The sequence below is a fragment of the Polyodon spathula genome, chromosome 10 (genome assembly GCF_017654505.1).
Source record: "Polyodon spathula isolate WHYD16114869_AA chromosome 10, ASM1765450v1, whole genome shotgun sequence".
Taxonomy (NCBI): domain Eukaryota; kingdom Metazoa; phylum Chordata; class Actinopteri; order Acipenseriformes; family Polyodontidae; genus Polyodon; species Polyodon spathula.
The window spans coordinates 24,716,441-24,729,873 of record NC_054543.1 but is presented as its reverse complement, the minus strand read 5'-3'; the positions used below and the strand labels follow the sequence as shown (position 1 = coordinate 24,729,873).

The 13,433-nt window shown below is 37.5% G+C and overlaps 1 protein-coding gene across 2 annotated transcripts in view; it reads left to right on the top strand.

The window, feature by feature from the left end:
- The window catches only part of LOC121321461 (glycophorin-C-like), a 55,633-nt gene extending 42,418 nt beyond the window's left edge, over nucleotides 1-13,215 (top strand). For both annotated transcript variants that reach the window (XM_041260423.1, XM_041260422.1), the window contains exons 3-4: nucleotides 9,814-9,858; nucleotides 12,131-13,215. In XM_041260423.1, the coding sequence (XP_041116357.1) occupies nucleotides 9,814-9,858; nucleotides 12,131-12,327 (242 nt within the window). In that variant the 3' untranslated portion in view covers nucleotides 12,328-13,215. The remainder of the gene's footprint in view (nucleotides 1-9,813; nucleotides 9,859-12,130) is intronic.
- Nucleotides 13,216-13,433: the final 218 nt, after the last annotated feature.

Here is a 13,433-nt window from a genome sequence, read left to right as displayed (position 1 = left end):
TTAAGAGATTATGGTGAGTGAAATAATCAATATGTGTGTTATTGGGGAATGTAAATATGTACACAATTTTTTGTTAAATACAATATTTTTGAGGTTCTGGGTTGTCTTTGTATTTTTATAACTGTCATTGGCCCACGCAAAGCGCCAGGGTATTGGAGCAGGCCCGCCATACGAAACAAGTCTGACACCCCTGCTGTAGCCTATAGAGCAGGGGTGTCAAACTCAATCGTACAGCGGGCTGGTTTGGAATCAAATGCACATCTCGCAGGCCACACAGTTGGGCATATGAAAATGAAAAGCATAATAATAAGGTATTAATTTGCTGAACATCGGCTGTATAAAAACGGTAGCTAAATTCACGTCAACAACCCACGTAATGTCAAAACACATTAATAAATAAAATGATATGTATACTCACTTAGTGCTGTGACTGCTTGCTTCCTGATGCCTGACACTTCTTTGTTTGGACCACTGCATAGAAGTTCGGAACAAGTGACTGGGCTGTTGCTACCTTTAGCAGAGAGTTTAGGCGTGCATCGGTATGTTGCGAACACAGTTTTGATTTGTTCACTTTCATGACGGAGAACAGCTGTTCGCACACATAAGTTGTGACTAACATGGACAAAATTCTCGCAGCAAAAGACTTCAGCTTGGTGTAGTTTGGTCCTACGTACTGATAGAATGCTCCCACATCAACATTGGAGAATTTCTCCTTCAAAGCAGTATCACACTGCAAGTCAATTACACTATGTGACACAATTTTTGTTCCTGGGTAGTAAGTGTTATTTCCGTATTGCTTATGCCTCAAAAGTATAGAACATGGCTATTATTCCCCACAAACTTTGCTTTTGTGACCAGGACAGTGATATTTCAAAATATCACTATTTCCAATGGGAAAATGGGCAAATGTGTGTAATTTCGTTCACATAAAGTCAGAAAAAAAACAACATATGAATCCAAATTAACATGTATTTATACTAAAGTAATACAAAGATGACTACAAAAGATTTAGAAGTGAGTAGTTTTTCGAGATTTACAATTATACTGTAAATCAAAAGACGCACCCCCTTTTGTGACAAGTTAAGATAGCAGCATTGCAATTGGATAGATTTATGCTTAGTGCATCAAATTCACAAATGATGAGGCTTGGAGGCCGTATGTTTGACAGCTCTGCTATAGACTGAAGATTACATTTAACTTTTTTTTTTTTTCATTATTATTCAGGTAAAACATAATTTAGCCTACCAGTCACTGTATAATGAAACGCTAAACGTTCTTAATTCACTGTCTGGGTGGTGGTTGCTTGTTTGAGGTAAAGGTGATGTCAATGCTTATAGTTATGGCTGCTAGTCACACATCTCGTGGAAGCCACCACCCTCTGAAAGAGGAACTAATCTGATGAGGCCAATAATGCATGACGTTTCAAATTTAAAAAAAAATAGACCTTCTCAGTTTAACTACAACATGAAAATCATTTTTAAAAGTATTTGACCAAGAGGTATTTTTCTTTTTTGACACCTAAAAAGTGTTAGTGCAAAGCCAAAGGATATGTACTCTCTTAAGCTCATTAGTGTATGAACGTTCAATCAGCAAGCCCTCAAGAGACAACAATGACAGGAAGCAGGTAATCACATTGGGAGTTGCTTTGTTTACATGCAAATGCTGTTCTCCTATCTTGGCAGTACTTTCTTTGCATTTCCATAAATTATAGTTTATCACAATCCAATTTGTCAAACATGTAAACTTACTGTACCACTGTGCTTTAGAATCCTGTAGCTTGGAATAAACAAATGGCACAGCACATTTTAAATACATGTTGGGATGGATGAATAATTGCATGCGTTCCCCGTTTTACCCCACTCACATCCCTTCTTCACTGTCATTTTTAACTTCAGTTCAGGAGGAAGCACTGCCCCAATAAAACATCATGAAACCTTTCAGTCAAAAAATAAATTGACCTGTCATTTACACCTCTTTTTGTCCACAAATACCAGCTTTTTTCAATTACGTCCAAATGGGTTTAAGCCAAATGTGTTAACATGTACCATACTCCATTATCCTCAAATAAATACTGTGTATTACAAATGCTGTGTCCTGAACTGAAATATGAATAATGTAACAAATGTGCAAGTTGTATCAAAACAATATGTATTTATAGCCTATAGATTTACTAGGCAATAATCCCATTACAGCTATTACAATCACAAAAAAAATCTAATTTATTTAATGCAAAAATGTATTCCTTATTTTACCCCCTATAATCAGTTTTACTCTAGTAACTGCATACCTAGCAACTACAGAATAATACACCACCACAGGCCCGACTGGGCCAGTTACATTTAACTAGTATAATATATATATATAGTGCATATGGCTTCCGTTTTATGAATCCAGGAAAATGGTCCAGTGTCTCAAAAAGCTGAAAATTAATTTACAAACCATTTTTTATAAATATAACAAACTAATTCTAAAAATCAATAAATCATAAAGAATGTAATTATAAAAAAAAATGAAGACAAACATTTAGAGTGGAGGCTTCATTATGACAGAGAAAGAAAAAGTAACGTTTAGCCTTGTTTGGCATCAGTTTCCCAGACTTGCAGATAAAACAGTAGCTTTATTTATTGTTAATTCAACATTTTGTTTACATCATATCCAGTCTCAGAGTAAGGTGTCCTGATGGATACCCAGATACGCAATCGAATTGTCAAACTTATTTGGCATCCGATGCATTCAGGTCAAAAATGCCAGTCACAATCTTTCCAGGACTTGCGGGTATCACAACAAGATTGGCGTTGACTTGGGAAAGGCTACACAAGCGACAACGCTTTATATAGAAGTGCAATTATTTTGTATTATGAATGTTGTTTTAATAGTGTTTATAATTAAGATTAGGGGTGGGAATTTCGAATAGTTTCCTATTTGAATACACAGGGTGCAACCTTTGTGTATTCGATTACCCAAACTCTGGTCCTTTCCGCTACCACTGCACTAATTGGCCAAGCAGTTTATGGGAAAGGGGAGGAATCGTAACAGGATCTGGATTGCAGGCCCTCCAACGCAACGCCAGCAGGCTTTCTTGGTTTCAGCATTGTCCCCACTATTACCAAAGAGAGTGAAAAACCAAGGCTATCACACTGGGTTTACTTGAATTTAATTAAGCTCAGTAAAATAGCCTATCTATATATTGCATTAACAAACAGGTCAAACACAGTTAACTATCAGACGGGAAAAATATCATTAAACTAAAATATTTATTAGGCATCTAAGACATGCATACATAAGTGTGTTGTAATTAAAACATACAAACCGAAAGGAAGGATTTAATATGACCTTTCTCTCATCAGTACTTGTTATTGTTGCAGATGTAGTTGAGAACCACATACAATACCCATCTGGTTTATACAAAACAGGAACTGGATTCATTTTTAAACTTGCAAATCTTGTAATAGTTAAGTGACATTTTTATTTCAGTTTCAGTGGCATTAACCTGCTTTATGGTATGTAAAAAAACAAATAAGAAAGCATATTGCACTGAATGAATTGCTTGCTGTCTCTCAAATTTATTTATATTTTATTGATGTTAATAACACACATTCCCTTCCAAGGCTGTAATTTCAAAATGAGGCCTATCAGTATGATAACAAAGTTGATGGCCATGATATTGATCAAGAGTAACTTCAGCCAGACTAACCTTAGGATATCATACAGAAAACATTGTTGTGTTCTCAAACTTGGTATCACACATGTTGCTCCATATGCCTGTCCCACATACCGGTCTCCTTACAGCACTAGAACAGCTCCCCACACGGTATCTGAACACTACACGATTCCTCGTGCAGTGAAAATAGAGTAATGGCCGCTTACCAATCTCCGGAAGAGGGGTTGAAACCAGCTCTAGTCAGTAAACTGACAAGAGAATCAAATAGTGGCACTCTCAAAAAAGTCACGAAAGCGTGATCCTACCATAGAAATTAAATTTGATGGTGAAAAAAAGACAAATCAGCCAAATTCGGGCAAAGAAAGCGCGAAGCAATCTGTGACCTGTCTCAGTGGAGTGAGAGAGAAAATGACAATATGTTACTGTGAGGTTGTCCCTCTTCAACAGGAGGTGGGAGGGACTTCCTCCTCACAGCAGGGCCCTGATAGGGCAGCTTTTTCACATATGGTCAGTGATTGACGGTCAGAGAGGGCTCTTTCCCATTCGGTAATGGTTGTCATTCAATTGAAAAAGGGAACAATATTTTTAGAATGGTTGAATTTATTTTACTCAATATGCAGTCCAGTACTTAAGCAACCCATTCAATTTCAAGGGGAAAAAAATCTTTTATTTTCGTCACTCCAGTGGAATATTTTTTGCACATTCTGAATTTCCATTAAATACTTATGTTATTCATTTTTTTTATTTACTTAATAAGGGGGGTGGGGGGTCATCATGTCATTCTGTGCATGAAAATAACAGAATTGAAATATACAGGAGGGACCATTCTCAGTGTCTTCTTGGTTTCTGGTCTCCAACTCCCCCAGTGACAAAGAATGCTTTTAAAAAGAGTCTTAAACTAAATACTGGACACGTGGCTCATCTTCACTGTCGCTGAAAGATCCATTCGGCGCCACAAGCCAAACAATTCTAGGAGTCTTCACGTTAGACGGGAACCAGTCCTTGTCGTAAATCCAGCCGACACAGGGCCAGGTTGGTATGAGAACAACCAATGAAAGACACTTCACGTGGACTCAGGCACTGCCCAAAATAACCTGATTTGCCAATCATAGCATTGAAGAGAATCAAAAAACCCGCTAGTTTCTGTTGTGTCAGCGAGCTTCTGCTGTGTGCTGCTGCTTCCAGTCGAGCTGCTGCACCCAGACAAAGGAAGTGTGCACAAGTAGTGTCCTCCTGCTAGAGTTGTCTTGAAGTTCGGAGGGATGAAATGGATGCTACACTGCTCTGAACAAAGTTGCAGGGCCATAGGAGCATACATGCTTGAATTCACAGAAGACAAGGAAGAACCAGTGTTCTGAATAATGGCTAGAATCATCTTCTGAGGAAGGGCCCTGCCGTCTGTCCTACGAGAGACTGGATCAGTAAGCGAGATACTGCATTAATCAGAAAGCGGATCTTTGTTTCCATGTATCTGCACAAAACGAACTGAAGTGAAATAAATCACGTTCTTTCAAATTGTTGTGTATATGCTTCACAATTATAACTATTACTGCAGTATTTAAAAAGTAAAACATTCACTGGTGGCTCTGACAAACCAGAAGGCGATCCTTCACATATTCAATCCATTTATACAAAGTTCTCCACCTTTCTTGAAAAAATCAGCATTTCCCTCATTTTTCATTTCTATTGTTTATGCTGTCAGTAGTATCCAACCTAATATATTCAGCATCCGTCATTTCTCGCAGATTCTACTGTACTTGCTGAAGAGTTTTTCTCCCACTACTAATTTTAAAAACAAATGTAGCCATCTAGTTAACAATTTAATCCTGAGGGCTACAAGTAACGTTCTGTCTTTAAATTGGGACTTTAGCGAAGACTGTGTGTGTACATGAGTACATTATTTATTGTAGGTAGTAATTCAGTTATTTAATCACTCATAGGCTGTAACCCTCAACTCCATAAATCTGCCACCATTTTTCTAAATTTTATTTGTGTCATCAGTGTCAATTTCAGGCGAAGCTTCATGGTAGGCAAGGTGAAACATCTGTCAGTTTCTCAGCACATAGCACAGTAGTTGCTCAGTAACGAGGTGAGAACAGATAATTGATTTGCGTTTATTAAGGTGTCTTTGTTAAAAAACAACAACACTGACAAAACTATATGGCACTTTTATTCCTTTTATTTCCTACCTCTCTGAGTACATTTTGAACATTATTGTGCACATACAATTACAACTAACAATACATGTAGTGTGCAACACGTTATGGCATGTAAATTAGTCAAATAGTTTGCATTTAAGTTAATGCGTTTTCTGTTAGTAAATGGGGCAGTAAATTTTGATTTATGGTCCACATTAGGCTCACTACTTAACATGCAAATTACACCTACAGTGCCTATAGAAAGTCTACACCCCCTTTCAAATTTTTCACCTAATCCTTAATCCTTAATCCTAAATTAGCTCAGGTGTAACCAATCACCTTCAAAATCACACACCACGTTAAGTGGCCTTCACCTGTGTTAAATTGTAGTGATTCACATGATTTCAGGATAAATTCAGCAGTTCCTGTAGGTTCCCTCTGCTGAGTAGTGCATTTCAAAGCAAAGACCCAACCATGAGCACCAAGGCGCTTTCAAAAGAACTCTGGGACAAAGTTGTTGAAAGGCACAGATCAGGGGATGGGCATAAAAAAAATATCAAAGGCCTTGAATATCCCTTGGAGCACGGTCAAGACAATTATTAAGAAGTGGAAGGTGTATGGCACCACCAAGACCCTGCCTAGATCAGGCCATACCTCCAAATTGGATGACCAAGCAAGAAGGAGACTGATTAGAGAGGCTACCAAGAGGCCAACGGCAACTGTGCAAGAGCTACAGCCTTTTGTGGCCAAGGCTGGTCAAAGTGTGCACGTGACAACAAAATCCCAAGCACTCCACAAATCTGGCCTGTATTTTACTCAAGAAAACCACTTTGAATCCCTTTTGAAGTATGCAAAAAAGCACTCAGGAGATTTTGAGGTCTGACAAAAGTAAAATAGAACTTTTTGGCTAAATGCAAAGCGTTATGTTTGGTGCAAACCCAACACAGCACATCACCCAAAGAACACCATCTCTACTATGAAGCTTGTGGGTGACAGCATCATGTCATGGGGATGTTTCCCATCAGCAGGGATTGGGGCTCTTGTCAGGATAGAAGGGAAAATGAATGTAGCAAAGTACAGAGAAGTCCATAAGGAAAACCTGCTGCCTTCTGCAAGAAAGATGAAACTGGGATGGAAGTTCACCTTTCAGCATGACAACGATCCAAAGCACACAGGACTGGCTAAGGAACAAAAAGGTAAATGTCCTTGAGTGGACCAGTCAGAGCCCTGACCTAAATCCAGTCGAAAATTTGTGGCATGAAGATTGCTGTCCATCAACGCTCCCCAAGGAACTTGACAGAGCTTGAATAGTTTTGTAAAGAAGATTGGTAAAATATTGCCAAATCTAGGTATGCAAACTTGGTAGAGAAGTATCCCAACAGACTCACAGCTGTAATTGCTGCCAAAGATGCTTCCACCAAGTATTAACTCAGGGGGGTGGAGACTTATACAATTATAATCTTTCACTTTTGTATTTTTAATATACAATTTTTGTTCTCAATAAAAACTTTGTTCCCCTTAACAGTGTGGAGTATGATGTATAGATAAGTGGAAAAAAATCTCATTTAAATGCATGAAACTCTGAGGCACTGACAAAACAAAATGTGAAAAAAGTTCAAGTGGGTGTATACTTTCTATAGGCACTGTACATGTAGTGCCCTTTTGTAAAAACAGAGTTGTAAATTAAGATGCATGGTTCCCTCTATGGGCCAGAGTGGGAGTTAGGCCAATGTGGGGCACAGCATGTGGCAACAACCACATCTATCAGACCCTTGCAATTTGCTTGCCACTATGACTTTGTAATACAAATGGGTTTTCTTGCAAATGTTTATTGTTATACGGATATTAAATGATAAATAAATTACCCTCCAGCATGACAAAACACAAAACAAAACAAAAAAAACAAATCAGCTAATAGCTTTGTTATCAAAAGACAGACACGACAATAAATGATGAGATAATAGACATGAAATGACAAAAACAGTTGTCCCGCAGACAATAGGGTAACAAAATCAGCTGATATGCAATTTAATTGTAATGCTCATCTCTGTTCAAGGAAAAAACCAAATAGCCTACAGAAAACTGTTGATATAGTGTGTAAACCTGAATTAACATGAACTGGTTTTATACCATTGGACCTTTTACTGCCAAACTGAATCAACACTAACCCTGTGCTTTAGGGTTAACCATTGTTTTCACTGTGATTTACCAAACTCCTCTGTGATTGGCATTGCTTGGATATGCGTTATCATGCTTTTACTAGGATTTATAATACTATAACTGTGATTCTACCAGTGTTTAAAAAGTATTTGTAGAGCATTAAATCTCTTTCAAAGTAATAATTATTTTTTACCAAACAGATATTAGTAGTTTGGTCCACTCATGAGCACCTCAATACTTTTGTAAACGTGATAACTATATTAATTAATAATACAAATACATATAAATCCTACCTACTTTACACATAATTGAACTGAGGCTCTAACTTTACAACATTAGCCTTTCCTCATTTCTTTACTACAATCACTGAAAGGTTTGATTTTGAAAAACCAAACATCTAGAATGTCCCAGCCCGACGTTAAATGGATTGTAGCCTGCTATACCATTATTTTAGAGAGCACCTGAGTACATAGTATTGAGAGTATTTTAATGACCTGCAAGTGATATTCAGCTTCACATTCCAAAATGTGTAAATCCTGCAAAAGTAAGTTTAAAATAATTGTAGCAAACACAATCATGCCATAAATCTTACCTGTTGTGCACTTCCATTTATTGTATATGTCTCAAATGTCCAGTTGTGAAAGAAAAACATTTTACTGTAAACAGGTTTCTTTTTTTTTTTTTTTTTTTTTTTTTTTTTAAACATATCTGGTACTACACCTAGTTAAATTTATTCTGTTTGACAGCAATGCTTTTAGATAGTGTTGCTTACCTGTCCTATAAGCCACTCTCGTTATTGGCTGACATGTTTTCAAATGACCCAGGAAGGGCAAATATAACATATTTCCTGTAAAGAAAATATTTTTAATAATGGAAATACATGTTTGTGATAACATGTGCTTTATTCAAAACTGTATGTAGGTAATGGAGGTTATTTAGTAAATTAGATAGATGTATGTAATTCATAGTGGATGAATGGCAACAGTGATGGTCAAAATAAAAAAAAAAGAAACTGTCCTGTCTGAGTTCTTAATTGATTTAAAATGATGTTTTTAAAGTTAATTTTAATAAACTCTCTCCCATTGATGAGCAGTATAAAAAATGTGTTTGGCTATGGCTCTTAGCACAGCCAGAAGCTCTTTGGTCTCTATGCCTGTAAGTGTGACATAGACTTAAATTTAATATAACTAGATTTCTCTCATTAGAACATTTTCATTATGACCCAATAGTTATTTTCTTCCTCACAGGAAATGGGCCTATAGAGTTATAGCACAAATGAATTTAGTTATCTTTAAAATACACTGTAGTATATAGCAAATATCATATGATTAATAATTTTATGTAGTAAGGAAAGTTTTTCAGGGCTACAAGTGAATTGTCAGAACCTATAAAAGTACAGAAGACTGTCACACTGCATTCTTTTTTCAGTTGCAAAGAGTCTGCGTTGAACCTGTAAGTTTTTTGTTTTGTTTTTTATTTCCCTTGTTGTTCAAAGACCACTGCCTCATCAAAACAAAACAATCTATCTAGATTATTGGGCTAATCAAGAGCTAGACCAGGTTTATGTTACCTACTTTTGTTGCCTCCAGAAATTGTAATTTCCCAAGGTAGCTAACTCACTAACCTGGCAAAAGAGTATTACTGTTTTATTCGTGACTTTGTAAAAACCCTAATTGAACAGTATTTGTAAAGGAAACTCTTATCTTGTTTCAGCCTTGCAAACTGAGCAGACAGGTGCTTTGAAAGCGGCTCTTTTTTCCAGTTAGCAATAAAAAATGAACAGCACTCCAATTTGTCTCATTAAAGACCTTGGTGATGTCTTAACAACTGTTTTTGTGTTCTCTTCTCTTGCAGGTGTCGGAGAGAATGAAGATGGAATAGATGCAGCAGTCATTGGAGGTAAATGAGAAAGACTGTTGGACCAAAATCTGTTTTATATTGTTCAAAGTCTAATGCACTGAAAACATTATTAAATCTCTCTTTAAATAGGGGTCTGTGGCAACAGTGTGCAGGTGCAAGTGATCAATGAACAGACAGACAATTATAATCCAGGTGCAAAGGTGTTTAATGAGTTTGTATATCCAGTGCCTGATGGCAAAACAAACAATAAACAATAAATGATGCTAAGTAATACAGCGGCGTGTATTACTTAATTTGTAATCCCCGGGTTTGTCCAGAAATAATAGTCCCGTTCTTTATACACCCACACAAAACACAAGTTCGTTAGTGAGTGAATTAGTGCTCGTAGTGTAAATACAGTTTATTCATGATACAGTGCAGTGCTGTTCCGGGTTTGTGCTGGCCCTTGGCAACAGCTCCGGAATGTGTTAGCTGTCTACTAATAACTGGACACAAGTAGAGACAAACAAAGAAAACATTCATGATATGTTTACACAAATCCTCAGGTCCTTTCGGATTCTTTTTCATTAACCAAAACGAAGGAACGGATTACATCGCTTCATCCCCTATTTATACTGTCACACATGACCCCTTGGTAAAAGATTGCAGCAGATCCTGTAATCCATGGCTGCCACATCATTTCACATCACCTTCCTGGTCGATGAGTTAATGCACTGAAGCTCCGCCCCTTTCTAAATGGCTGACTTTCTTTTAACCCTACGAATGAAGTGTGAGGCGAGACAGTCCAGGGTACTCTATTCCCTTTACTTAGCGCCCTCACAGGTCAGCAGGGAGATTTACCACCAAGAATCATTGTCTTTCTGTCACAGGGTCCCAGAGTGGCTCACCTGGTTAAAGCACAGCAGCGTGGTGTGCAGGTTGACTTGTACTGTGCAGGTTCCCGTCCTGGTTGGACGAAGTTCCTGGTCTTTGCTGGGGATTCTGAAGGGAGCGTCACATTGGCTCTGGCACTCCAATGGGTTAGGTAGGCAAGACCGTCAAGGACTGCTTCTCCTCATCGTGCTACAGTGAACCCTTTCTGGCTAGGCACCCGATGAGCTCAAAAGCAGACACTTGCAGGGCTGGCCTTTGTCCTCCAGTGGTCATTAACTTGCTGATCCACTCTCGAGTTCCTGGGTGTAAAAGAGGATGCTGGCTCGGTCGTGGGGTCGGAGGACACCCACTGAACCTTCTCTTCTGTTCTCCTGAGCTGTGTGAGGAATTGCTGCTGTGAGGGGAAAAGTGATTGGACATTCCAAATTGGGGAGAAAATTGGGGGCAAAACAATAAGACACACTACATTTTAAAAAAATATATATTTTAAATAACACAAGTTACAGCTCTGTAAATGTATTTTCAAACTATTTTGTTTTCCTAATTAGCTCTATTTTTTTAAAGGAGAAATTACCACATGGTATTGTATTACTATAGTAATAATGTTTCTAATTTTGTAAAATGAGCTCATGTTTTTCTGCTTTTAAAAAAAAAAAAGCAGATAAACAAAGACAGGCTTAAAAGCTTGGGAAAAAGTTTCATATGGCCATATTCTCAAAGCTTTTAACTCCAAATTGGTAATCATACAATTGCTTTCTGAAAGAAAATCCAAAAATTAAAATGAATTAAACCATACTAGGATAAAGAAAGCTCTCGGTCTGCAAGCCCTACTCCTGCCATTCTGTTTCTGTTTCACTTCCAAGGTCCTTTCATCTTATGTGTCTTCAGGGTCAAAATATATCATTGACTGCAATGCTTGTCGGTCATTAGGGGTACCTGACAGTAAGACATGCAAACACCATTTCATTTACAAGGGGTTTTGGGGAACATCAATCCTGTCACATGACTCTAATACATTTACTCTAACAATATAAAGGCAACAAATCAAACATCAACATTTAAATATTACAGAGTCTGTGCTTCTGAATTTCTGTTTGCTCATTTCTTATACTTCCAGTAGACCATTCCAGTCAACTACACATCGAAACACTTGCTTTGCACATTATTTTCATATTTTTGGGACATGGTACACTTGAGTCATTTGATATCTCAAAGAATAGTGTTGATTAATCTCTTAATTCAGAGGTTAAAAAATGTAACTTTGCCAGCCCAGTTTAAAGAGAAATGTACCTAATGAACATTGTGTCTGGCACAAACAGAATGCTAATGGGAATTTGGAGTAAAGAGCTTTGAGACACACTACAACTCTATAAAACCCTTACAAAACCTCATAGATCCACAGTATAAACTTAGAGACCGCTCTTTGTGTTTCTTTCAGGTGTTGTTGGTGCTGTTGTGTTGTTCCTGATTTGTCTGCTGGTGGTGATTATGCGATACCTGTACCAACACAGGGGCACCTACCACACCAATGAGGCCAAAGGCACCGAATTCGCAGAGAACGCAGACTCAGCCCTGAAGTGTGACCCCTCCCTTCAAGAGGCTGTGGACGAGAGCAAGAAGGAATACTTCATTTGAGAAGAATTGCAAGCTCTCTCTTCCCGTTCTGTGTTTCTGGAACTGTATAACAAAACACGTGGATAAAAACACCGCTTTCCTATCGCCTCCCCTTCAAGGGGGTTAGAGAAGCTGTTATTTAGAATGAATGAGCTGGTATTAAAGATACCCCAGGGGTATTCAGCATTCTACTTTTCTCAAAGATTATATCTCTCTTGTCAGAATCCTTGTTGAGAATTCCAGTAATTGCCACCAGACAGTAGCTGTGCTAGCTCACTTAATATCAATTTTTAACTGCATTGGTTTTTTTTGTGTGTTTTTTTTTTTTTTTTTTTTTTTTTACTTAACAAGGTCTAACCTGATTTGACCCTCATTTGGTTAACCATTACCACTGCTCTTGGTATATGGCATCTTCCAACCATGTTCAAGCCAATTTCAGTTTTAGAGCATGATCGTATGTCAGTACCAGTGGTTTACAATTGATTATTGTCTACACTCTTAAATAAGCTAAATGCTGAAAACCTGTGCTATGGTTTTATATACCACTTGTTTGATTATGCTAAATCACCAGCTCTTAGTGGTCACTCAGGCTCACAAACATTTGCTGAAATTTTCAGCGTGGACACACAGCCATCATTGGGTTCAACATGCAAGTGTTTTATGACCAAAAAATAATTAATGCCTGTTATAAGTTTAAGGGTTTAAAAGAAGGAAATAATCCAAATGCACCCAAATCTATTGTTTAAACAGTTTTTATAGAAGTGTCAAATATATAGGGGTTTTCCAAATGCTTGTAGCTGAGAAAAGTCTAGGTTCTTGTTTACAGTGGCTCCCAAAAGTATTCACCCCCCTTGGACTTTTCCACATTTTATTATGTTACAACATGGAATCAAAATGGATTTAATTAGGAGTTTTTGCCACTTATCAACACAAAAAAGTCCATAATGTCAAAGTGAAAAATAAAATCTACAAATTGTTTTAAATTAATTACAAATACAAAACAGAAAATAATTGATTACGTAAGTATTCACCCCTTTGAGTCAATATTTGGTAGAGGTACCTTTGGCAGCAATTACAGCCATGAGTCTATTTGGATAAGTCTCTACCAGCTTTGCACATCTGGACAC